The 25,925-nt window shown below is 46.4% G+C and overlaps 1 protein-coding gene across 3 annotated transcripts in view; it reads left to right on the plus strand.

Annotated features, from left to right (window-relative positions):
* The window catches only part of LOC140195254 (uncharacterized), a 170,231-nt gene that overhangs the window by 49,520 nt on the left and 94,786 nt on the right, over positions 1 to 25,925 (plus strand). For all 3 annotated transcript variants that reach the window (XM_072253303.1, XM_072253305.1, XM_072253304.1), the window contains exons 11-19: positions 36 to 66; positions 3,399 to 3,430; positions 6,147 to 6,345; positions 8,495 to 8,679; positions 9,727 to 9,784; positions 12,653 to 12,837; positions 17,726 to 17,783; positions 25,133 to 25,317; positions 25,695 to 25,752. In XM_072253303.1, coding sequence (XP_072109404.1) covers positions 36 to 66; positions 3,399 to 3,430; positions 6,147 to 6,345; positions 8,495 to 8,679; positions 9,727 to 9,784; positions 12,653 to 12,837; positions 17,726 to 17,783; positions 25,133 to 25,317; positions 25,695 to 25,752 — 991 coding nt within the window. The remainder of the gene's footprint in view (positions 1 to 35; positions 67 to 3,398; positions 3,431 to 6,146; positions 6,346 to 8,494; positions 8,680 to 9,726; positions 9,785 to 12,652; positions 12,838 to 17,725; positions 17,784 to 25,132; positions 25,318 to 25,694; positions 25,753 to 25,925) is intronic.

The following is a 25,925-nucleotide window of genomic DNA, read 5'->3' on the forward strand; positions in this document are numbered from 1 at the left end:
CCCCACATCTAACTGAGTCTTTCATTTCATTACAGACAGTGGGACCAATCTCTGCACAGTGAGAAGGTAATGAAGTCGGGGGTTTCAGCTGGGCCAAAGGGCAGTTTCCCTCTGCGTGTTTTTAAAGAGCAGCTCTGAGAGACAGTCAGTGATCTGGCGAGCAGCAAAGGCCCTCGTTCTGTGAAGCAGCAAAGGCCCTTGCTCCTGCAAAGCTCTCCCCCCAGTTAACACGGTGCAGGCAAAAGAGTAAAATATTAGCGTCCATTCAGGGCCCCAAATAGTCCTTCCAGATGAGGCAACACTTCACCTGTGAACTGTATCTGGTGCTCCCAATGTGGCCTCCTCTACTTTGGTAAGACCAATCGTAAATTGGGGGACCACTTCGTCGAGCATCTCCACTCCATTGGGTACAAGCTGAACTTCCTGGTAGCCAAACATTTTAATTCCAAACATGTCGGTCTGTGGCCAAGATGACATCATCCTCAGGATAGAGGAACAGCATCTTATATTCCATCTGGGGACCCTCCAACTTGATGGTATGAATATTTGTTTCCCCTTCCAGTAAAAAATACTCCACCCGCCGCCTTCTTCTTTTATTCTGCACTCTGGCCTCTTACCTCTTCTCACATTCCTATCACCTCCCCCTGATTCCCCTCCTCCTTTCCTTTCCCCTATGTTCCCCTCTCCTCTCCTATCAGATTTCTTCCTCTCCAGCCTTTCACCTCTTCCACCCACCTGGCTTCATCTATCATCTTCCAGATTGTCCTCCTTCTCCTTGCCCCACTTTTTCATTCTGGCCTCTCCGCGCCCCCCCCTTCCTTTTCAGTCCTGATGAAGGGTCTTGGCCCGAAACGTCAACTATTTATTCATCCCCATAGATGCTGCCTGACCTGCTAATTTCTTCAGCATTTATGTGTGATGCTAAAGAATAGCGCTATTTGTCACATGTACATCGAAGCACACAGTGAAATTCATCGTTAGCGTCAAGTGAAATCAGTGAGGATTGTGCTGGGCAGCCCACAAGTGTGGCCACGTTTCTGGCACCAACATGGCATGTTCACAACTCAGTGACCCTGACCTGTTTATCTTTGGAACGTGGGAGGATCCCTACATGGTCATGAGGAGAATATACAGACAGTGGCAGGAATTGAACCCTGATCCTACAGATGGTGCTGGAAAGCATTTCACCTAATAGAAACATAGAAAACCTTCAGCACAATACAAGCCCTTCGGCCCACAATCCTCTGCTGAACATGTACTTACTTTAGAAATTACTTTGGGTTACCCATAGCCCTCTATTTTTCTAAGCTCCATGTATCTATTCAGAAGTCTCTTAAAAGACCCTATCGTATCCACCTCCACCACCGTCGCTGGCAGCCCATTCCACGCACTCACCACTCTCTGCGTAAAAAACATACCCCTGACATCTTCTCTGTACCTATTTCCAAGCACCTTAAAACTGTGCCCTCTCGTGCTAGCCATTTCAGACCTGGGAAAAAGCCTCTGACTATCCACATGATCAATGCCTCTCATCATCTTACACATCTCTATCTGGTCACCTCTCATCCTCCATCGCTCCAAGGAGAAAAGGCCAAGTTCACTCAATCTATTTTCATAAGGCATGCTCCCCAATCCAGGCAACATCCTTGTAAACCTCCTCTGTACCCTTTCTATAGTTTCCACATCCTTCCTGTAGTGAGGTGACCAGAACTGAGCACAGTACTCCAAGTGTGGTCTGACCAGGGTCCTATATAGCTGTAACATTACTCTCAGCTCTTAAACTCAATCCCACGGTTGATGAAGGCCAATACACCATATGCCTTCTTAACCACAGAGTCAACCTGCACAGCAGCTTTGGGTGTCCTATGGACTTGGACCCCAAGATCCCTCTGATCCTCCACACTGCAAAGAGTCTTACCATTAATACTATATTCTACCATCATATTTGACCTACCAAAATGAACCACCTCACACTTATCTGGGTTGAACTCCATCTGCCACTTCTCAGCCTAGTTTTGCATCCTATCAATGTCCCGCTGTAACTTCTGACAACCCACTACACTATCTACAACATCCCAACCTTGTACCATCAGCAAATTTACTAACCATCCCTCCACTTCCTCATCCAAGTCATTTACAAAAATCACGAAGAGAAGGGGGTCCCTGAGGCACAGCACTGGTCACCGACCTCCATGCAGAATATGACGCATCTGCAACCACTCTTTACATTCTGTGGGCAAGCCAGTTCTGGATCCACAAAGCAAGGTCCCCTTGGGTCCTATGCCACCTCACTTTCTCAATAAGCCTGGCATGGGGGACCTTATCAAATGCCTTGCTGAAATCAATATACAGTACATCTACCGCTCTTCTTTCATCAATGTGTTTAGTCACATCCTCAAAAAATTCAATCAGGCTCGTGAGACAAAGCCATGCTGACTATTCTGAATCATATTATGCCTCTCCAAATGTTCATAAATCCTGCCTCTCAGGATCTTTTCCATCAACTTATCAACTACTGAAGTAAGACTCACTGGTCTACAATTTCCTGGGCTATCTCTACTCCTTCTCTTGAATAAAGGAACAACATCTGCAACCCTCCAATCCTCCGGAACCTCTCCCATCCCAATTGATGATACCAAAGGCTCAGCAATAGGAAATAGGATCTGGCTTTGAGGGCAGTGAACATCTCATTACTGGGAGAGCTGTGGAAACCAAGTCTTTGAGTAAATTTAAAGTGGAGGTTGATAGGTTCTTGATTATTCAGGGCATCAAAGGATACAGACAGAAGGCAGGAGACTGGGGTTGAGAAGGAAAATAAATCAGCCATGATGGAATGGTGGAGCAGACTCGATGGACTAACTAGCCTAGTTCTGCTACGATTAACTGTGCTGTTGGAGAGCTTGTGTTAAATCCTTCCAAAGTGAAATGAAGTGATGGAAGGAGGGGCTGCTGAACTGGGAAAGATGGCAAGTGAGGGCCTGGTGATCCTCTGCTGAAGTGGGAAAGATGAGTGTGAGACTGGGAATTGTCTGCTGAAATGGGAAAGATCGCCAATGAGACTGAAAATTGTCTGCTGAACTGGCAAAGATGGCCAGTGAGACTGGGAATTGTCTGCTGAAATGGGAAAGATGGCCAGTGAGACTGGGAATTGTCTGCTGAACTGGGAAAGATCACCAGTGAGACTGAAAATTGTCTGCTGAACTGGGAAAGATCGTCAATGAGACTGGGAATTGTCTGCTGAAATGGGAAAGATGGCCAGTGAGACTGGGAATTGTCTGCTGAAATGGGAGAGATGTCCAGGGAGGGATTGGGGATTGTCTGCTGAACTGGCAAAGATGAGTGTGGGTCTGGGGATCGTCTGCTTTTCAGTTTATAATCATCAGTTTTTTCCCTTTCAGGACACAAGGCCAAGGAACCTACAGTCTGAAGAGTAAGTGTTGTATCTCCTTGGACAACTTTCCTCATTAAATAGAGCTGCCTTGGCCATTGAATAACAGAGAGAGATGTCTGATGTGTGTCTCCTCAGGTCAGGCGGTATCTGTAGAGGGAAATGAACAGTTAACGTTCTGGGCTATGACCCTTCATCACAACCTTTGATCCTCTCCACAGATGCTGCCTCACCCGCTGAGTTCCTCCAGCATTTTGTGTGTTTTGCTCTGGATTTTCAGTATCTGCAGAATTCCTGCGGCATTATCTCCAATATCAATGGACAGAAAATAATTCTCCCCACAGTTTAGCCTCTCGGGCTGTAGGCACGTGTAGCCTTTGGCCGAGTGAATTCCAGGTGGCCCTGGTGTGAAATGCTGTTTCAGCGGTCTCTCTGGTCTGGGGTCACCTATCTTGAAGATAATGCATCCTTATTATTAGAGTCACCAAGAAGTACCACACAGGTGCAAACCTTTCAGCCCACCGAGTCTGTATGTACGGCCAGCCACATATTCACATTCATGTTCAGAATTATTCATCACACACAGTGAAATGTGTCATTTGTGTGAACAGCCAACACAGCCTAAGGGTACGCTGGGGGCAGCCCGCAAGTGTTGCCCACAATGCACACCCACAACGTTCATCAGAACAACACAGGACACAACAAGCAACAAAACACCAACAACCGAACACGTCCCCTTTCTCCCACATACACAGTCCACTAGCCCCAGGGTAGCCTGTCTTCTTCAGCCTCCAGCCTCCAGCAGACTTGTGGATTTGCAGACGCAGGCCCCGACTTACTCAGCAAACAGAGAGATTCACAGACTTGGGGCTCCGGCCTTTGGGCCTCAGCTTCTGGGCTCCTGATTGACCTCCGGGCTTTGTTCTGAATCCCCAATCAACTTCTGGGCTTCTATCAACCTCTATAGTTGTACCGTGGAGAGCATTCTGACAGGCTGCATCACTGTCTGGTATGGTGGGCCTACTGCACAGGACCGAAAGAAGCTGTAGAAGGTTGTAAATCTAGTCAGCTCCATCTTGGGTACTAGCCTACAAAGTACCCAGGACGTCTTCAAGGAGCGGTGTCTCAGAAAGAAGCGTCCATTATTGAGGACCTCCAGCACCCAGAGCATGCCCTTTTCTCACTGTTACCATTAGGTAGGAGGTACAGAAGCCTGAAGGCACACACTCAGCGATTCAGGAATAGCTTCTTCCCCTCTGCAATCTGATTTCTAAATGGATGTTGAAGCTTTGGACACTACCTCACTTTTTTCTAATATACAGCATTTCTGTTTTTGCACATTTTTAATAACCTATTCAATATACGTAATTGATTTACTTGTTTATTTGTTATTATGTTTTATTTTATTTATTACTTTTTTCTCTCTCTCTGCTAGATCATGTATTGCATTGAGCTGCTGCTGCTAAGTTAACAAATTTCACATCACATGCCAGTGATAATAAAACTGATTCTGATTCTGATTCTGATCTTCAGTATTGACCCAGGACTGGGCAATGACAATGAATGAGGGCCTAAATTCCAGGCCTTGAGCTTCAGATTCGCCAGTGATGGGACTCCGAAAACTAGGCCTCAAATTCTGGTCTCACCAATGACAGGACACTAAAAGTACTCAGTAGTCAGCCAACCTGACAGCTGCCACAAACTCGTCACTGGCCTTCGAATGCAGAGCAAAGGCCTAGACGCAGACCAGTCCTCTAATTCCTCCTCATCCTTGTCCCCAAATTCTAACTTGATCCCCTAACTTCCTTCTTGGTCCCCAAAACCATCCCTACAAATCATGCACCAGAAAACACCCCAAAAAAATTAAAATTGACCCTCATTCATCCTATGTTAATTCTATTTTATTCTCTCCCACAGTCTGTCCATTCCCCACAGATTCTAATTCTGACCTACACATGAGGCTAATTAACAGGCTAAGCTGCCTGTCTTTGGGATGTGGGAGGGAACTGGAGTGCCCGGGTGGAAACCCAGGAGGGGAACAGTGAGAATTAAGAAGTTAAGCTGCCTGTCTTTGGGATGTGGGATGAGACTGGAGTGCCCGGGCAAAAACCCAGGAGGGGAACAGTGAGAATGCAAACTCCACAGACAGTGTCCAACCTCGGAATCGAACTCGGCTGTCTGACACTCCACCTATTCCCACGAGAGAAAATCGACTTTATCCACCTTGCTACATCTTCCCGACGTTCCAAGCGCAACAATCAGCTCACCCGGTTAGCCTTTTAACACACCATCTGTGTTTATGCTCCTGCCCCTCTTTATTTAACACCTCAGGCCCTGGTATCATGAACGCAAGCCACTTGGCAGCTTCCGGAAATCCAGAGAACACAGACAAAATGCTGGAGGAACTCAACAGGCCAGTCGGCGTCTGTTGAGGGGAATGAATAGTCGACGTCTTGGGCTGAGAACCTTTGTTGGGACTGTAGACTCTTCATCGGGGTCTGTCGCACTGAACTAATAAACACAAGAGGTTCTGCAGATGCTGGGAATCCAGAGGCCGTATGGAGGAGGGTAAACAGAGCCAAGACCCTTCACCGGTCCTGATGGTCTCAGCCCGAAACGTCGACTGCTTATTCCCCTCCACAGATGCTGCCTGACTCGCTGAGCTCCTCCAGCGTTCTGTGTGTGGTGCTGCAGCCCTGTGATAGAAGTACTTGCTGCCCTTAGACCGTTGTTTTTGATTGGTGCAACCTCTTGTCAGCCTCCAGCCCTGCCGGGAAATCCTGGTCCACGAAAGCCGCATCATCTCCATCGAGGAGGAGCCCCTGCCGCAGCAGGAGTCTGGGACACAAGACTTGGAGGTTGCCGAGCAGGGGAACAGTGTGATGGCTGCAGATGCTGTCTTTGTGGAGGTGGCAGGTCCCCCATGGAGAGACGCAGCAGCCGATGTCATCGCAGAGGTAGGGATTGCTAGCCAGCTTCTATGGCATTATAAGACATTGGCCGGTCTGCACTGGGAGTATTGTGAACAGTTTTGGGACCCTTATCCCCCTCAGAAAGGATGTTCTGGCATTGAAGGTGGGCCCAGAGGAGGTTCACAAGAATGATTCTAAAAAACGAAAGGGACAAGGAACATTGGATCACACTGGGCCTGTACCCGCTGGAACTCAGAGGAATTTGGGGGGTGGGGGGGACCTCACTGAAATGTATTGAATATTGACAGGCCTGGACAGAGTTGGCATGGAGAGGATGCTTCCTGTAGTGGGGGGGGGTCTTGCACCAGAGAGCACAGCCTCAGAATAGAGGGAGGTCCATTTACAATAGCATTTCCTTAGCCAGAGACTGGTGAATCTGTGGGATTTGTTGTCACAGACAGCTATGGAGGCCAGGTTACTGAGTATGTTTAAAGCAGAGGTTGATAGTTCCTTGGTTAGTCAGGGTATGAAAGATTACAGGTAGAAGGCAGGAGAATGGGGGTTGTGAGGGATAGTAAATCAGCCACGATGGAGTAGGCCAAATGGCCTAATTGTGCACTTATTCCTTATGCTTTTATACGTTACCACACATTGCTCTGCGACGACACCAGTGCCAAGCTGTATCGGCCCTAGTGCACTTCCCTTGGACAACATCGGTGGCGTGGAGAGGGGAGACTTGCAGCATGGGCAACTGACGGTCTTCCATACAACCTTGCCCAGGCTTGTGCCCTGGAAACCTTCCAAGGCTCAAATCCATGGCCTCACGAAACTAACGGATGTCTATTACTATTATATGTTACCATATGTTACCTTGAGTCTCATTTGCTTGCAGGCATTTACAGGAATAGAATTTTATGTAATGAAAGATAGATAAGGATGTGCAGTGTGTGGAGAGCTTGCAGAACATTGTCATAGAGTCATTGAAGAGTATGTGGAGAGTTTGCAGGATATTGTCCTGCAAAGTGGAGCCCTAGTCTTTGGGTATATTTAACCCAGAGTTTGATAAGTTTCTGGATTAGTCAAGATGTGAAAGGTTAAGGGGTGAAGGTGGGAGAATGAGGCTGAGGGGGATAATAAATCAGCCATGATGGAATGGTGGTGCAGGCTTGATAGGCTGAATGGCCTAATTCTGTTCCTGTTTTATGGCCTAATGGTCAGTGCTAGGAAGCCAATCTGGCAACACCTCCACCAGCTTTTATTACAGAAATGCATAGCTTTTCTTAAAATGTTCATCAAAACATAAGGTGAAATCTTCCATTTGCGCCAATGATCAACACGGTCTGATGATGTCACCACAATTGCATCACTAACACAGCACGCTCACAACTTACTAACCTTAACCCATGCATCTTTGCATGTGGGAGGAAACCAGAGCACCCAGAGGAAACCCACGCGATCACAGGGAAATCGTACAAACTTGTAGTCAGCGGCAGGAATTGAACCCAGGTCACTGGCACGGTAATATCTTTATGCTACCATGTCACCCCCTTCGTAATAGGCAGTCAAGTGTCCAAGTAATTCCTTCTGCCTGCACAGTGTCCATTTGGCTATCAAAGAGCCATTTGAATGCCTCTATCTTACGTGCTTCCACTAGCACCCCATACAGCGCATTGCAGGGACCCGCCCATCTCTGTCTAAAAGAAACCGAGCCCCACACATCTCATTGAACTTAACCCTCTCTCGCCTTAAACGCATTCCCTCCGGTATTAGACTAATGTTAGAGTTCTGAGAACCCGTTTCATTGACCCCCATATTCACTCCTGAGTAAGTTAGATCTGACCAGCATCCCTACAGAGACCGTCTTTGCCACAGCACTCTGCCACAAAAAATAAAGGCAGATATTGATATTATTTATTTATTTATTTATTATTTTCACAATTTGTTATCTTTTGCACATTGGTTATTTGTCCATCCTGTTGATGTGGTATTTTATTGATTCGATTGTGTTTCTTGTATTTACTGTGAATGCCTGTAAGAAAATGAATCTGTGTTGTATACGTGACATATATGTACTTTGATAATAAATTTATCTTGAACTATAAACTTTGAACTCGATATGAAATTATCCTCCAAAGGATCATTGTTGTTCATAGATTGAAGCCTATATTATATCGAGCTCTGTGTGTCCCTCCAGCTCCAGGCGGAGATCGAGTCCCTGCGCTGTCAACAGGAGGAGACCAGCGCTGAGAACCAGCAGCTCAAAGTGACCAATCAGGAGATGGAGATGCGGCTGGAGGGGATCCAACGGGAGCTGCAGGAGGCTCAGGATCGGCTGATCACCCTCCAGGAGGAAGCAGCTCACCGGGAGGAGAGAGAGAGGTGAGGAAGACCACACCCACCACTCCATACAAGTGTCCTCTACACACCCCTCATATATCACACTTATTTCAAACACCCCACAGTCTGTGTACACACCCTGCAGACACACACTGACACACTGCACAATACTCACACACTGAGTTCTGTCTTTCGACATGACATAGATGAATGAACAGTATACCACAGTACAGGCCCTTCAGCCCACAATGTTGTGCCAACCCTTTAATCCTCTCCATTGTAAATCCAACCCTTCCCTCCCATTTTTCCAACATCCATCGGCCTGCCTAAGAGTCTCACTAATGTGTTGGCCTTTGCCATTGGCAGCATGTTCCATGCACGCTCTGTGTAAAAAAAAATACCCTTGACATCCCCCTATACTTCTGTCAAACAGAAAAATATTCCCCCTATGGAATTAACCATTTCTACCCTGGGAAAAAGACTCTGGCTGTCCACTTGATCTAGGCCTCTTATCATTTTGTACACCTCGATCAAGTCACCTCCCATCATCCTTCACTCCAGAGTGAAAGCCCCTCGATCCCTCAACCTATCCTCATAAGACATGCTCCCTTTCCAGGCAGCGTCCTGGTAAATCTCCTCAGAAAACTCTCTAAAGCTTCCACATGCTTCCTATAACGTGGCAACCAGAAATGAACACAATACTCTGAGTGTGGTCTAACCAGGCTTTTACAGAGCTGCAAGATTACCTCATACTCTTGAACTCAAACTCTCAACAAGTGAAGGCCAACACACCACACCATTATCTTGAGGGATCTTTGGTCAAGGAGCCCAAGCTCCTTCTGTTCCTCCACACTGTGAGGGATCCTTCCATTAACAGTTTTCTCTGCCTTCTAGCTTGACGGCTGTCCTATCCTGCACAATATTCAGTCACCACTTTACATACCTGTACACCTGCTCATTAATGCAAATATCTCATCAGAGAATCATGTACTGTACACTCTAAACACAGACAGTAAAATGTATCAGTAAATTCAGTCTGAGACCCACCTCACTGTTTCTGACCCTCTCTCCCTCTCTGTCTGATTACAGAGAGTCAGGTCACCCTGCAGATGGTGTGGGACCATGTTCTGATGAAGCTTTCCAGCAGGTAAGGTCGGTGACGGCCACAGTATTGGGCAAAGTTCTGGGGAAGCAGAAGAAATCGGTCTTTAAGGAGACTAGGCTGATCAGAGGCCTTGAAATGGTCATTGGTGTCTGAACAACTGGATTCAATTTTTTCTTTGAGTCTCGATGAGGGAGAGTAGTTGATGTTGTCTACAGGGATTTTATCAGTATATTTGACAAAGTCCCACAGATCAGATTGATGAGAGACATAGAGGGACAATGGATGGAGGAGATGGATGGAAATTTGTGTCACCAGTACAATACAATAGTTAAGTATTAATGGGACAGTCAGCATCTGGAGAGGAGTGTGTGAAGAGGGGTGAGCGGGGTTTGATAATCACCTGCGTACCTCCTGCTCAGTTCATCAGTGACTTGGAGATTGATTCTATGGTGCGATGAAATATTCAGCCAATGGTAGGAAAAAGGAGGAGTGAGCAACCACCATCAAACCACCAACAGCCGCATCTTCTCAATACTAATCAACAAGCACTAAAACCTGGGCCTCTGTACCTCCGTCTGCAATTGGATCCTTGGCTTCTTCACTGGAAGACCACAGTTTGTGTGGATCAAAAATAACATCTCCGCCCTGCTCATGATCAACACTGGGCACCCCAAGGAAGCGTTCTTAGCCCACTGCTCTACTCTCTCTACAACCACGACTGTGTGGCTAAGCACAGCTCAAATGCCATCTATTAATTTGACGATGACACAACTATTGTTGGCAGAATCTCAGATGGTGACAAGCAGGCAGACAAGAGTGAGATAGATCAGCTGGTTGAGTATGTCGGTAAGTCCTCATAAAGGGATCAGAAGTGGAATGGATGAACCGTTTCAAGTTTCCAAGTGTAAATATCATCTTTTTGGGCCCAACCTATTAAAAAGAAGGCACGGCAGCCATTATATTTCATTAGATATTTGAGGACACTTGGATCATCAATAAATTTTGAAAATTTCTACAAATGTACCATGGAGAGCATCCTAACTGTTTGATTCATCGTCTGGTACGGAGGGGCCATGGCACAGGATCGGGAAAACCTGCAGAAAGTTGCAAACTCAGCCAGTTCCATCATGGACACCAGTCACTGAAACAAGGTGAGCGTGAGCCGAGTGGTCGTGTCAGAACTGTACAGTGTTTGTCACTATTAGTTTGAAGCATGGTGAGTGTGAGCAGAGTGGTCGTGTCAGAACGGTACGACACTTGTCCCTATTGTCTGAAACAAGGTCAGTGTGAGCAGAGTGGTCATATCGGAACGGTACGACACTTGTCACTACTGTCTGAATCAAGGTCAGTGTGAGCGGAGTTGTCGTGTTGGAACTTTACGGCACAGGTCACTATTGTCTAAAGCACAGTGAGTGTGAGCGGAGTGGTCGTATCGGAACTGTACAACACAGTAGCTGGGAATTGTGTGTACGTCACGCAGCTCTCTACAGGAAGGACGGTCAGCACAGAGAGGGTGTGAAGGAGGTGAACGAAAAGCTTACTGAGGCTGCAGTGTTGCTGAAGATCGAAGTTACAGCAGGTCCTGGAAATCTGAAATCAACAGAGACTTGCAAGATGATGATGGCGATCGATATATGGCAATATTTTGTTGACAGCTCATTAAACTACTAAGTAGTGTGCCAACTATAGTCCTTCGGAACTATGATCACTGCAATCCACAGCCTGTCATTTCCCTTTCGGAGACGTGCTTTTGAACTCTGAATGACCTGACATTTTTGTGTTCTCCTGAAGGATTTGACAAACTGAACTTTCCAAAGTGCTGGTACGGCCATTGCTGGAGTGGATTCCAGGGCAGATAAAACCATCGAAGCCGAGAGTGGAAAATGAACTGATTTAAGTGCCGAGTCAGAATACAAAGGTTAAGGAGTCAAGGCCGAGGGTGGGGGTCGAAAGAGTGTTCTGCTTACTTCTTCATGTCAAACAAGTTCCACCCACTCTGCATGGGCTTCACTTGCCTCAGCACTGAACTGGCCCCACCGCCGCCACTCGCTTTCATTGTCTCTCTATTATTTGTTTGCAATCTTATGGGCTGCACGGTTTGTTCTTTTTTCACCCATTTCAGTCTTTGTTGTGTGGAAGTTTTCATGGATTCTATTGTGTTTCCTTGACTCATGGCTGCCTGCAAGAAAACGAATCTCAAGGTTATCTGCATACTTTGATAATGAACTTACTTTGAACTTTGAAACGCTGAAAACACTTGGCAGGTCACTCAGCGTCTGTGGAGGGAGAAAGAGCTGATGTTTCAGGTCAATCATAAGAACTGTAAATGTGAGTTCTGATGAAGTGGCTTGCTGTTGTAGTGGAAGTTATCGATCTGAGAGGGAATGGTTTCTCTCTCTTCTTGTCTGCTGAGGGTTTCCAGATTTTTGAATTATTGCTGGACCGTCGGGGAGAGAATGGCCGGTTGGGTTGACACCCTTGGAACGCAAGATGAAGGTTTAATTGAGGTGTGTAGGACAGTGAGAGACCTCGACCACGGGAACACAAAAGGCTCATTTCCCAAGGTGGAGGTTAATATCTCTGGAACACTGAGTTCATTGAGCGGCTGGGTGGGTGGGAGGGAGGGTAGCTGAAGGAGGTGTTTCAGCTGAAGAACAGTGTGTAGCTGAGGCTCATGGCCAGTCAAGGAGGGGGAGGCCGAGACCCACGCCACAGTTCAGTGGAACACCGGTGGGCAGAAACAGAGAGCTGCGGAATGTGAGTTATCAGTGGGATTCTATGTCACTAGTATGGCAATGATGGGCCAAGTGGCCTCACATAAGGTGCTACATGTCTGACATTCTATGAAAAATGGCGACCAACCCCTCTGTGTCCACACATCCCACTCCCCCCACCTCCCACCAACTCCAGCTCCAGATGGAGATCGAGTCCCTGCGCAGTCTACGGGAGGAGACCAGCGCTGAGAACCAGCAGCTCAAAGTGACCAATCAGGAGATGGAGACACGGCTGCAGGGGATCCAACGGGAGCTGCAGGAGGCTCAGGATCGGCTAGTCACCCTCCAGGAGGAAGCAGCTCACCGGGAGGAGAGAGAGAGGTGAGGGAGACCACACCCACCACTTCATACAAGTACCCTCTACAGGAACTGGTGCAAAGTGCAGGGTTTCAGATTTCTGGATCATTGAGATCTCTTCCGGGGACAGTTTGACCTGTACAAAATTGACAGGTTACACTTGAAACTGAGGCAAGTTTGCCAGAGTCACTGGGGAGTGTTTAAACTAATTTTGCAGAGGGATTGGAAGCGGATTGGAGAGATCTGAGGGTAGGGTTGTTGGTTTACAAGCAGAGGTAGTGTATCATGAGACTGTCAAGAAGGACAGGCAGACTATAGGGCAAAATTGTAGTCAGTGGGATGGGTTGTAGTGTAAAAGGAGGACAAAATTGAAAAGAGTGACAAATACAGGGCTGAGGGTGCTATATTTGAGTTGGAGATTGGCAGGTATGACATTGTGGATATCACAGAGTCATGGCTAAAAGACAATTGTAGTTGGGAGATTAATATCCAAGGATACACAATCTCTCAAAAAGACAGGCAGGTAGGCTGAGGAGTAGGAGGAGTAACTTTGCTGGTAAAAAATGAAATCAAACCTTTATAAATAGGTGACATAGGTTCAGGAGATGTAGAATCCTTGTTAGTATAGTTAAGAAGGGTGAGAAGACCCTGATGCAAATTATATACAGACCTCCAAACTGTTACCGGGATGTGGTCTACAAACTACAGTGGGAGATAGAAAAAGCTTGTCAGAAGTGCAATGCTACATTCATCATAGGTGATTGCAATATGCAGGTAGATTGGAAAAATCAGGTGGATGCTGGATTCCAAGGGAGAGAACTTGTGGAACGCCTCCAAGATGGATTGTTTGGAGCTGCCCGTGGTTGAGCCCATTGAGGATTATCAGTTCTGGATTGGGGATTGTGTAATGAACCGGATATGATTAGAACATAGAACATAGAATAGTACAGCACAGTACAGGCCCTTCGGCCCACAATGTTGTGCCGACCCTCAAACCCTGCCTCCCATATAAGCCCCCACCTTAAATTCCTCCATATACCTATCTAGTAGTCTCTTAAATTTCACTAGTGTACCTGCCTCCACCACTGATTCAGGCAGTGCATTCCACACACCAACCACTCTCTGAGTAAAAAACCTTCCTCTAATATTCCCCTTGAACTTCCCACCCCTTACCTTAAAGCCATGTCCTCTTATATTGAGCAGTGGTGCCCTGGGGAAGAGGCGCTGGCTATCCACTCTATCTATTCCTCTTATTATCTTGTACACCTCTATCATGTCTCCTCTCATCCTCCTTCTCTCCAAAGAGTAAAGCCCTAACTCCCTTAATCTCTGATCATAATGCATACTCTCTAAACCAGGCAGCATCCTGGTAAATCTCCTCTGTACCCTTTCCACCCTTAGGGAGCTTAAGGTAAAGGATCCCTTTGGAAACAGTGATCATAATATGATAGCATTCGTCCGCAATTTGAGAAAGAGAAGCTAACATCAGATGTGTCATTATTACAGTGGAATAAAGGGATTACAGAGTCATGAGAGACAAGATAGCCAGAGAAGATTGGAAGGGGACACTCTCAGGGAATATGGCAGAACAGCAATGGCTGGAGTTTCTGGGGACAATTCGGAAGGTGCAGAACAGGTTCATCCCAAAGAAAAGGAAGTATTCTAAAGCCAGGATGACCCAACCATGGCTGATAAGGGAAGTCAAAGCCAACATAAAAGAAAAAGAGAGGGCATGTAATAGAGTAAAATTGAGTAGGAAATTAGAGGATTGAGAAATTTTTCAAAACCAACAGAAGGCAACTGTAAAAAACCATGAGAGAGGAAACAATAAAGTATCAAGATAAGCTAGCCAATAATATAAAAAAATCATATCAAACATGTTTTCTGATATATAAAGAGTAAAAGAAAAGCAAGAGTAGACATTGGATCATTGGAAAATGACACTGGAGATATAGTAATGGGCAAAGAAATGCCAGACAAACTGAATAAGTATTTTGCATCAGTCTTCACTGTTAGAGATACGAGTAGTATGCTGGAAATTCGTGAGAGTCAGGGGTCAGAAATGAGTGCAGTTGCTTTTGCTAAGGAGAAGATGCTTGGGAAACTGAAGGGTCTGAAGGTAGATAAGTCACCTGGACCAGATGGACTACACCCCAGGGTTCTAAAAGAGGTAAGTGTAGAGATTGTGGACGTATTAGTAATGATCTTCCAAATATCAATAAATTCTGGCATGGTTCTGGAGTACTGGAAGATTTCCAAAGGTTACTCCATACTTCAAGACGGGAGGGAGGCAGAAGAAAAGAAATTATAGGCCAGTTAGCCTGACCTCAGTGGCTGGGAAGGTGTTGGAATCCATTGATAAGGATGAGGTTTTGGGGTAATTGGAAGCACACGACAATATAGATCAAAGTCAGCATGGAAAATCTTGTCTGACAAATCTGTTGGAATTCTTTGAAGAAGAAACAAGCAGGATAGGCAAATGAGAATCGGTGATTGTTGTGTACTTGGATTTTCAGTAAGCTTTTGACAGGTGCTATACAAGATGAGAACCCAAAGTATTACTGGAGAGATACTAGAATTGATAGAGCATTGGCTGATTGGCAGGAGGCAAAGAGTGGGAATAAACAGATCCTTTTCGAATTGGCTGCCAGTGACTAGTTGTTATATCACAAGGGTCTGTGTTGGTACCGCTTCTTTTTGCTTTATGTGTCAATGATTTGGATCATGAAATTGATGGCTTTGTTGCCAAGTCTGCAGATGGTAAGAAGAGATGTGGAGGGGCAGGTCATGCTGAGGAAGCAGAGAGGCTGCTCTAGGATGTAGACAACTTAGACGGAATAGGAGAATGGGCAAAGAGGTGGCAGATGGAATGAAGTGTCAGGAAGTACACGGTCATGCAGTTTGATAAGTAGAGTAAAAGCATAGACCATTTTCTAAACGGAGAGAAAATTCAAAAATCCATGTTGCAAAGGGAATTGGGAGTCCTCATGCAGGATACCCTGAAGGTTAGCTTGCAGGTTGGATTGGCAGTGAGGAAGGCAAATACAATGTTACCATTACCATTTCAAGAGGTTGAGAATATTAAAGCAAGGATATAATGCTGAGACTGTAATAGGCATTGGTGAGGCCTCACTTGGTATATTGTGAGCAGTTTTGGGCCCGTTGTTTAAGAAAGGATGTGTTGACGTTACAGAGGGTTCAGAGGAGGATCACGAGAATGATTCTGAGAATGAAAGGGTTATGATATGAGCAGTGATTGAAGGCTCTGGGCCTGTACTCACTGGAAATTTAGGAGAATGAGGGGGGCATCTCGTTGAAAGTATTGGATGTTGAAAGGCCTAGATGGAGTTGATGTGAAGGACATGTTTCCTTTGGTTGGGGTATCTAGGACCGGAGGGCACAGCCTGAAAATTGAGGGATATCCATGAAGAACTGAGATGAGGAGAAATTTCTTCAGCCTGAGGGTGGAGAGTCTGTGGAACTCGTTTCCACGGGTGGCTGCCGAGGTCGGGTCACTGGGTGCATTTAAAGCACAGGCTGACCTTCATTGGTCAAGGTGTGAAAGGTTATTGGGGGAATTCAGCAGAACAGGATTGTGAGGGATATGGATCAGCTATGATAAAATGGTGGAGCAGGCTTGATGGGCCAAATGGCCTAATCCTGCTCTGATGTCTACGTCCCTGTGGCTTACCCTGATTTCAAACACACCACAGTCCGTGTACATACCCTGCAGGCACACACACTCTGACACACTGCACAATTCTCAAACACTCTTTGTCCTCTCCTTCCACATGACCAGCTCTTCAGTCCACGGTGTTGTGCTGACCTTTTAACCTACTCCATTCAAAATCTAACCCTGCTATTGCACATAGCCCTACATTTTGTTATCGTCCATGTGCCTATCTCAGAACCTCTTAAATCTCACTAATGTATTGATCTTTACAACTGACAGCATGTTCCATCACCTCACCACTCTCTGTGAAACAAAACTTACCTATGACATCTCCCTTTATTTTCCCCTATGCCCACTGATATTAGTGATTTCCAACCTGGGGAAGTCTCTGGCTATCCATTCGATCAATGCCTCTTATCATCTTGTACACCTCTACCAAGTCATTCCCAATCCTCCTTCACTCCAGAGAGAAAAGCCCCAGTTCCCTCAACCTATCCTCATAAGACACGGTTTCTAATTGAGGCAGCATCCTGGTAAATCTCCTCTGGACCCTCTGTAAAGATTCCACATCCTTCCTATAATGAGGTGACTAGATCTGAACACAATAGTCAGAGTGTGGTCAAACCAGGGTTTTATAGATCTGCGACATTACCTTGTGGCTCCAGGACTCAAACCCCGACCGATGAAGACCGACACACCATATGACCTGCCTGCACCCTATCAACGTGCACAGGAGCTTATAGATATCTACAGATCATGCGGCGGTAATGCAAATAACAACGTGTAATGACAGTGTGTGGTGAACCATGAAGTTGTCGGGCTACAGCAGCAAAGACCATGAACGTACACTCAGAGGCCACTTTATTATGTACAGGAGGTGGCCACTGACTATAAACATGCTCACTGAGTACTCACACACATTCTGTTCACTGTTGCATGGGTAATACACCATTATCACCCACAATGTTTTCACCATGAGTATGGTGAACATACACCACACTCTACGTACAGACCAGGTGTCGTTGACTCTCACTCTGAGTGATGTGAGAAGCATTGGTAGATGTGCACACAACAGACCTTGTCTGAAGATACACACACACACACACACACCTCGTTCATTGTGTGCACAGACAGTACTGTACACACACTCTGAATACAGACAGTAAAATGTATTAGTAAATAAAGTCTGAGACCCACCTCACTGTTTCTGACCCTCTCTCCCTCTCTGTCTGATTACAGAGAGTCAGATCATCCTGCAGACGGTGTGGGACCATGTTCTGATGAAGCTTTCCAGCAGGTAAGGTCGGTGCTGGCCACAGTATTGGGGAAAGTTCTGGGGAAGCAGGAGAAATCGGTCTTTAAGGAGACCAGGCTGAACAGAGGCCGTGAAATGGTCATTGCTGTCTGAACAACTGGATTCAATTCTTTTCTGAGAGTCGCAATGAGGAGAGAGCAGTTGATGTTGTCTACAGGGATTTTATCAGTATATTTGACAAGGTCCCACAGATCAGATTGATGAGGGACATAGAAGGACAATGGATGGTGGAGATGGATGGAAGTTTGTGTCACCAGTACAATACAATAGTTAAGTATTAATGGGACAGTCAGCATCTGGAGGGGAGTGTGTGAAGAGTGTTTGATGAGCCCCTCTGTACTCCAGGCCAGTTCATTGGTGACTTCGAGACTGATTCCAGGGTATGATAAAATGTTCGGCCAATTGTAGGAAAATGGAGGAGTGAAGAACCCCAGCATTTTGTCAACACCAGAATTCCCTCAGCTCTAAATCGTGGACCTCTGTCCCTCCTCTATAACAAGATCCTTAACTTCCTCACTGGAAGACCACAGTCTGTGCTGATCGGAAAGAACATCTCCTCTGGTCTCATGATCAACGCTGGTATACCTCAAGGAAGCGTTCTTAGCCCACTGCTCTACTCTCTCTACACCCACGACTGTGTAGCAATGCTCAACTGAAATTCCATCCACAGATTTGCCGATAACAACACTATTTGGAAAGAATTTCAGATGGTGACGATGAGGCGTACAGGAGTGAGATCGATCAGCTGGTTGAGTGGTGTTGCAATAACAAACTCGTCCTCAACTTCAGGTAGACCAAGGAATTGATTGTAGTCATCAGAAAAGTGAAGCTGCAGAAAAACACACCGGTCCTCGTCAAGGGATCAGAAGTGGAAAGGGTGAACAGTTTCACTTTCCTGAGTGTCAACATCTCTGAAGATATACCCTGGGCCCAACATATTAACGCAATTTGAAAGAAGGTATGACAGCAGCTGTATTTCATGAGGAGTTTGAGGAGACTTGGTTTGTGACCAAAGACTTGAAAATTTCTACAGATGTGCCGTGGAAAGCTTTCCAGCTGGTTGCACCATCTCGAGTTGTATTTGGTATGCATTCTTCGATAATAAGTTTGCTTTGAACTTTAAATGCTGATAATATTTGGCAGGTCATTCAGCGTCTGTGGAGGGAGAAAGAGCTGATGTTTCAAGTTAATCATAAGAACTGTAAAAGAGAGTTCTGATTGGATAGCTTCCTGTTTTAGTGGAAGATATCAATCTGAGAAGGAATGGTTTTTCTCTCTCCTCATCTGTTGAGTGGTTCCAGAATTTTGTCTTTATTGTTGGGCCGTTGGGGAGAGAATGCCTGGTTGAGAATGCGAGTAATCGATGGGATTCAATTTCACTAGTATGGCAATGATGGGCCAAATGTCGCCACCCCAGTCAGCACATGTCTCACATTCCATGCGAAATGGTGATCATCCCCTCTGTGTGTACACTCTCACCACCCCCACCCCACCCCCAACTCAGCTCCAGGCGGAGATCGAGTCCCTGCGCGGTCAACAGGAGGAAACCAATGCTGAGAACCAGCAGCTCAAGGTGACCAATCAGGAGATGGAGACACGGCTGGAGGGGATCCAACAGGAGCTGCAGGAGGCTCAGGATCGGCTGGTCACCCTCCAGGAGGAAGCAGCTCACCAGGAGGAGAGAGAGAGGTGAGGGACGCCCGCAAACTCCTCAGTGTGCAAATACACTGTACACACCATCATACAGAGCACATAGTGTGCACACACTGCTGTACATGAAACACACAGATTGCAGAGTGTCTATACAGACTTAACACTGTTAAAATACCCTGTACACACCCCTCATACACTGTACATGGTGCATATACACCACACACTGAGCACAGGTATCATGGGACTTGGCGTAGTGCATACAGTGGTGCAGAGAGCCACTGTACAGTGTATGCTGTCACTGTGTATGGTCCACAGACTGTACACACACACACACACACACACACACGCACACACACACACAAACACTCTGTTTTACTTGTAGCCTTCAACCCATGCAGACACTCACTGTACAGTGTATAAAAGCACACTGCACACACATAACACACTGTGTGCATATTCCGCTCTAACACGCTGAAATTGTGAAGATCCCACACGTTACACCTGCCTCTTGCTCATTGTTCACTTGCCCTGTTGCACTCCGCACTTCTTCCACATGCTGCATGTGCATCTCTGTCCATGGGACACACAACACATGCCCTCTCTTCTGCTGTGGAAGTTGTGGCAAGGTAAGTGCTTAACAGACTGTGTACAACCAGCCCAGGCAAGTAAAGACTTGAAGATCAGAGCTTCCAATAACACAGCAGGGGACAGGAGAGATTTGCCATTAGGATACAAAGTAAAAGAGGAACAAGAGGATATAAACCACACATATCCACCAGAAGAGAACTACTTCAATAACATCAAAATATCATCAGCAGTTAGTCTGTTGTTTCAAAAGATAACTTACAAATCTCTTGCGAATGGAGATTGTTCTGGCAATTAAGGAACTTGAGCATTCACACATCAATATCTGTAACTGCCAGTCAATTCCAAATAAAAATTCTTGGTTTGTAGCAGTTATCAGGACACGAATACTGCAAAGGGAATTGGAAATCAGAGTTCAATTCCAGCAACACACCCAGTGTAAAAACAAACCCGGTTCCATACACCCACCTGTCCCTGTGTAAAAACAAAACCCGTTACACACGCCCATCAATCTCTGTGTAAAGACAAACCCCGTTCCACACACCCACCACTCTCTGTGTAAAGACAAACCCCGTTCCACACACCCACCACTCTCTGTGTAAAAAACAAACACCGTTCCACTCACCCACCACTCTCTGTGTAAAGACAAACCCCGTTCCACACACCCACCACTCTCGGTGTAAAAACAAACCCCGTTCCACACACCCACCACTCTCTGTGTAAAAACAAACCCCGTTCCACTCACCCAGCACTCTCTGTGTAAAAACAAACCCCGTTCCACACACCCACCACTCTTTGTGTAAAAGAAAACCCATTCCACACACCCACCACTCTCTGTGTAAAAACAAACCCCGTTCCACACACCCACCACTCTCTGTGTAAAAACAAACCCCGTTCACACACCCAGCACTCTCTGTGTAAAAACAAACCCCGTTCCACACACCCACCACTCTCTGTGTAAAAACAAACCCCATTCCACACACCCACCACTCTCTGTGTAAAAACAAACCCCATTCCACACACCCAACACTCTGCTGTAAAAACATACCCCGTTCCACACACCCAGCACTCTCTGTATAAAAACAGATTGCCGAGTGTCTATACAGACTTAACACTCTTAAAATACCCTGTGCACACCCCTCATACGCTGTACATGGTGCATACACACTCACACTGAGCACAGGTATCATGGGACTTGGCGTACGTGCATACAGTGGTGCAGAGAGCCACTGTACAGTGTATGCTGTCACTGTGTATGGTCCACAGACTGTACACACACACACACACACACACACACACACAACCTCGTTCATTCCCACCTCACTGTCTCTGATCTTCTCTCCCTCTCTGTCTGATTACAGAGAGTCAGATCATCCTGCAGACGGTGTGGGACCATGTTCTGGATGAAGCTTTCCAGCAGGTAAGGTCGGTGCCGGCCACAGTATTGGGCAAAGTTCTGGGGAAGCAGGGGAAATCGGTCCTTTAAGGAGACCAGGCTGATCAGAGGCCTTGAAATGGTCATTGCGACTGAACAACTAGATTCAATTTTTCCTTTGAGTCTTGATAAGAGGAGAGTAGTTACTGTTGTCTACAGGGAATTTATCTGTATATTTGACAAAGTCCCACAGATCAGATTGATGAGGGTCATAGAAGGACAATAGATGGTGGAGATGGATGGAAGTTTGTGTCACCAGTACAATACAATTGTTAAGTATTAATGGGACAGTCAGCATCTGGAGGGGAGTGTGTGAAGAGTGTTCAGCCGACTTCGATAAGCACCCGCATACCTCTTGGCCAGTTCATCAGTGACTTTGAGACTGATTCCAGTGTGTGATGAACTGTTCGGCCATTGCAGGAAAATGGAGGAGGGAAGAATCCCACCATTTTCAGCACCTCCTCAGCTCGAAATCCTGGGCATCTGTCCCTCCTCTGTAACAAGATCCATTATTTCCTCACAGAAAGACCACAGTCTATGCAGATCAGAAATAACATCTCCTCCGGTCTGATGATCAACACTGGTAGACCTGAAGGAAGCGTTCTTAGCCCACTGCTCTACTCTCTCTAAACCCACGACTGTATAGCAATGCTCAACTGAAATTCCATCCACAGGTTTATCAATAATGGCAATATTTGGGAAGAATTTCAGATGGTGACAATGAGGCATTCAGGAGTGAGATCGATCAGCTGGTTGAGTGGTGTTGCAATAACAAACTCGTCCTCAACCTCAGGAAGACCAAGGAATTGATTGTGGTCTTCAGAAAGGTGAAGTTGCAGAGAAATACACCGGTCCTCATCGAGGGATCAGAAGTGGAAAGGGTGAACAGTTTCACTTTCCTGAGTGTCAACATCTCTGAAGATATACCCTGGGCCCAACATATTAATGCAATTTGAAAGAAGGCATGACAACAGCTGTATTTGATGAGAAGTTTGAGGAGACTTGGTTTGTGACCAAAGACTTGAAAATTTCTACAGATGTGCCATGGAAAGCTTTCCAGCTGGTTGCACCATCTTGAGTTGTATTTGGTATGCATTCTTCGATAATAAGTTTGCTTTGAACTTTAAATGCTGAAAATATTTGGCAGGTCAATCAGCGTCTGTGGAGGGAGAAAGAGCTGATGTTTCAAGTCAATCATAAGAACTGAAAAAAGAGAGTTCTGATTAAATAGCTTCCTGTTTTGGTGGAAGTTATCGATCTGAGAAGGAATGGTGTTTCTCTCTCCTCCTCTGTTGAGTGTTTCCAGAATTTTGTCTTTATTGCTGGGCCATTGGGGAAGGAACACCTGGGAGAGAATGCGAGTAATCGATGGGATCAATGTCACTACCATGACAAGGATGGGCCAAATGGTCCAACCCAAGCAGCACATGTCTCACATTCCATACGAAATGGTGACCATCCCCTCTGTGTGTACACTCTCACCACCCCCACCCCACCCCCAACTCAGCTCCAGGCGGAGATCGAGTCCCTGCGCGGTCAACAGGAGGAGACCAGCGCTGAGAACCAGCAGCTCAAGGTGACCAATCAGGAGATGGAGACACGGCTGGAGGGGATCCAACGGGAACTGCAGGAGGCTCAGGATCGGCTGGTCACCCTCCAGGAGGAAGCAGCTCACCGGGAGGAGAGAGAGAGGTGAGGGACCCTCGCAAACTCCTCAATGTGCAAATACACTGTGCACACCATCATACAGTGCACACAGTGTGCACACACACCGGTGTACACACACTGCTGTACATAGCACACACAGATTGCAGAGTGTCTATACAGACTTAACACTCTTAAAATACCCTGTACACACCCCTCATACGCTGTACATGGTGCATACACACTCACACTGAGCACAAACATCATGGGACTTGGCGTAGTGCATACAGTGGTGCAGAGAGCCACTGTACAGTGTATGCTGTCACTGTGTATGGTCCACAGACTGTACACACACACACACACACACAGCCTCGTTCATTCCCACCTCACTGTCTCTGATCTTCTCTCCCTCTCTGTCTGATTACAGAGAGTCAGATCATCCTGCAGACGGTGTGGGGACCATGTTCTGATGAAGCTTTCCAGCAGGTAAGGTCGGTGCCGGCCACAGTATTGGGCAAAGTTCTGGGGAAGCAGGGGAAATCGGTCTTTAAGGAGACCAGGCTGATCAGAGGCCTTGAAATGGTCATTGCGACTGAACAACTAGATTCAATTTTTCCTTTGAGTCTTGATAAGAGGAGAGTAGTTACTGTTGTCTACAGGGAATTTATCTGTATATTTGACAAAGTCCCACAGATCAGATTGATGAGGGTCATAGAAGGACAATAGATGGTGGAGATGGATGGAAGTTTGTGTCACCGGTACAATACAATTGTTAAGTATTAATGGGACAGTCAGCATCTGGAGGGGAGTGTGTGAAGAGTGTTCAGCCGACTTCGATAAGCACCCGCATACCTCTTGGCCAGTTCATCAGTGACTTTGAGACTGATTCCAGTGTGTGATGAACTGTTCGGCCATTGCAGGAAAATGGAGGAGGGAAGAATCCCACCATTTTGTCAACACCAGCACCTCCTCAGCTCGAAATCCTGGGCATCTGTCCCTCCTCTGTAACAAGATCCATTATTTCCTCACAGAAAGACCACAGTCTATGCAGATCAGAAATAACATCTCCTCCGGTCTGATGATCAACACTGGTAGACCTGAAGGAAGCGTTCTTAGCCCACTGCTCTACTCTCTCTAAACCCACGACTGTATAGGCAATGCTCAACTGAAATTCCATCCACAGGTTTATCGATAATGGCAATATTTGGAAGAATTTCAGATGGTGACAATGAGGCATTCAGGAGTGAGATCGATCAGCTGGTTGAGTGGTGTTGCAATAACAAACTCGTCCTCAACCTCAGGAAGACCAAGGAATTGATTGTGGTCTTCAGAAAGGTGAAGTTGCGAAGAAATACACCGGTCCTCATCGAGGGATCAGAAGTGGAAAGGGTGAACAGTTTCACTTTCCTGAGTGTCAACATCTCTGAAGATATACCCTGGGCCCAACATATTAATGCAATTTGAAAGAAGGCATGACAACAGCTGTATTTGATGAGAAGTTTGAGGAGACTTGGTTTGTGACCAAAGACTTGAAAATTTCTACAGATGTGCCATGGAAAGCTTTCCAGCTGGTTGCACCATCTTGAGTTGTATTTGGTATGCATTCTTCGATAATAAGTTTGCTTTGAACTTTAAATGCTGAAAATATTTGGCAGGTCAATCAGCGTCTGTGGAGGGAGAAAGAGCTGATGTTTCAAGTCAATCATAAGAACTGAAAAAAGAGAGTTCTGATTAAATAGCTTCCTGTTTTGGTGGAAGTTATCGATCTGAGAAGGAATGGTGTTTCTCTCTCCTCCTCTGTTGAGTGTTTCCAGAATTTTGTCTTTATTGCTGGGCCACTGGGAAGGAACACCTGGGAGAGAATGCCAGTAATCGATGGGATCAATGTCACTACCATGGCAATGATGGGCCAAATGGTCCAACCCAAGCAGCACATGTCTCACATTCCATACGAAATGGTGACCATCCCCTCTGTGTGTACACTCTCACCACCCCCACCCCACCCCCAACTCAGCTCCAGGTGGAGATCGAGTCCCTGCGCGGTCAACAGGAGGAGACCAGCGCTGAGAAGCAGCAGCTCAAGGTGACCAATCAGGAGATGGAGACACGGCTGGAGGGGATCCAACGGGAACTGCAGGAGGCTCAGGATCGGCTGGTCACCCTCCAGGAGGAAGCAGCTCACCGGGAGGAGAGAGAGAGGTGAGGGACCCTCGCAAACTCCTCAATGTGCAAATACACTGTGCACACCATCATACAGTGCACACAGTGTGCACACACACCGGTGTACACACACTGCTGTACATAGCACACACAGATTGCAGAGTGTCTATACAGACTTAACACTCTTAAAATACCCTGTACACACCCCTCATACGCTGTACATGGTGCATACACACTCACACTGAGCACAAACATCATGGGACTTGGCGTAGTGCATACAGTGGTGCAGAGAGCCACTGTACAGTGTATGCTGTCACTGTGTATGGTCCACAGACTGTACACACACACACACACACAGCCTCGTTCATTCCCACCTCACTGTCTCTGATCTTCTCTCCCTCTCTGTCTGATTACAGAGAGTCAGATCATCCTGCAGACGGTGTGGGACCATGTTCTGATGAAGCTTTCCAGCAGGTAAGGTCGGTGCCGGCCACAGTATTGGCAAAGTTCTGGGGAAGCAGGGGAAATCGGTCTTTAAGGAGACCAGGCTGATCAGAGGCCTTGAAATGGTCATTGCGACTGAACAACTAGATTCAATTTTTCCTTTGAGTCTTGATAAGAGGAGAGTAGTTACTGTTGTCTACAGG

This window comes from Mobula birostris, chromosome 3 (genome assembly GCF_030028105.1).
Source record: "Mobula birostris isolate sMobBir1 chromosome 3, sMobBir1.hap1, whole genome shotgun sequence".
Taxonomy (NCBI): Eukaryota; Metazoa; Chordata; class Chondrichthyes; order Myliobatiformes; family Myliobatidae; genus Mobula; species Mobula birostris.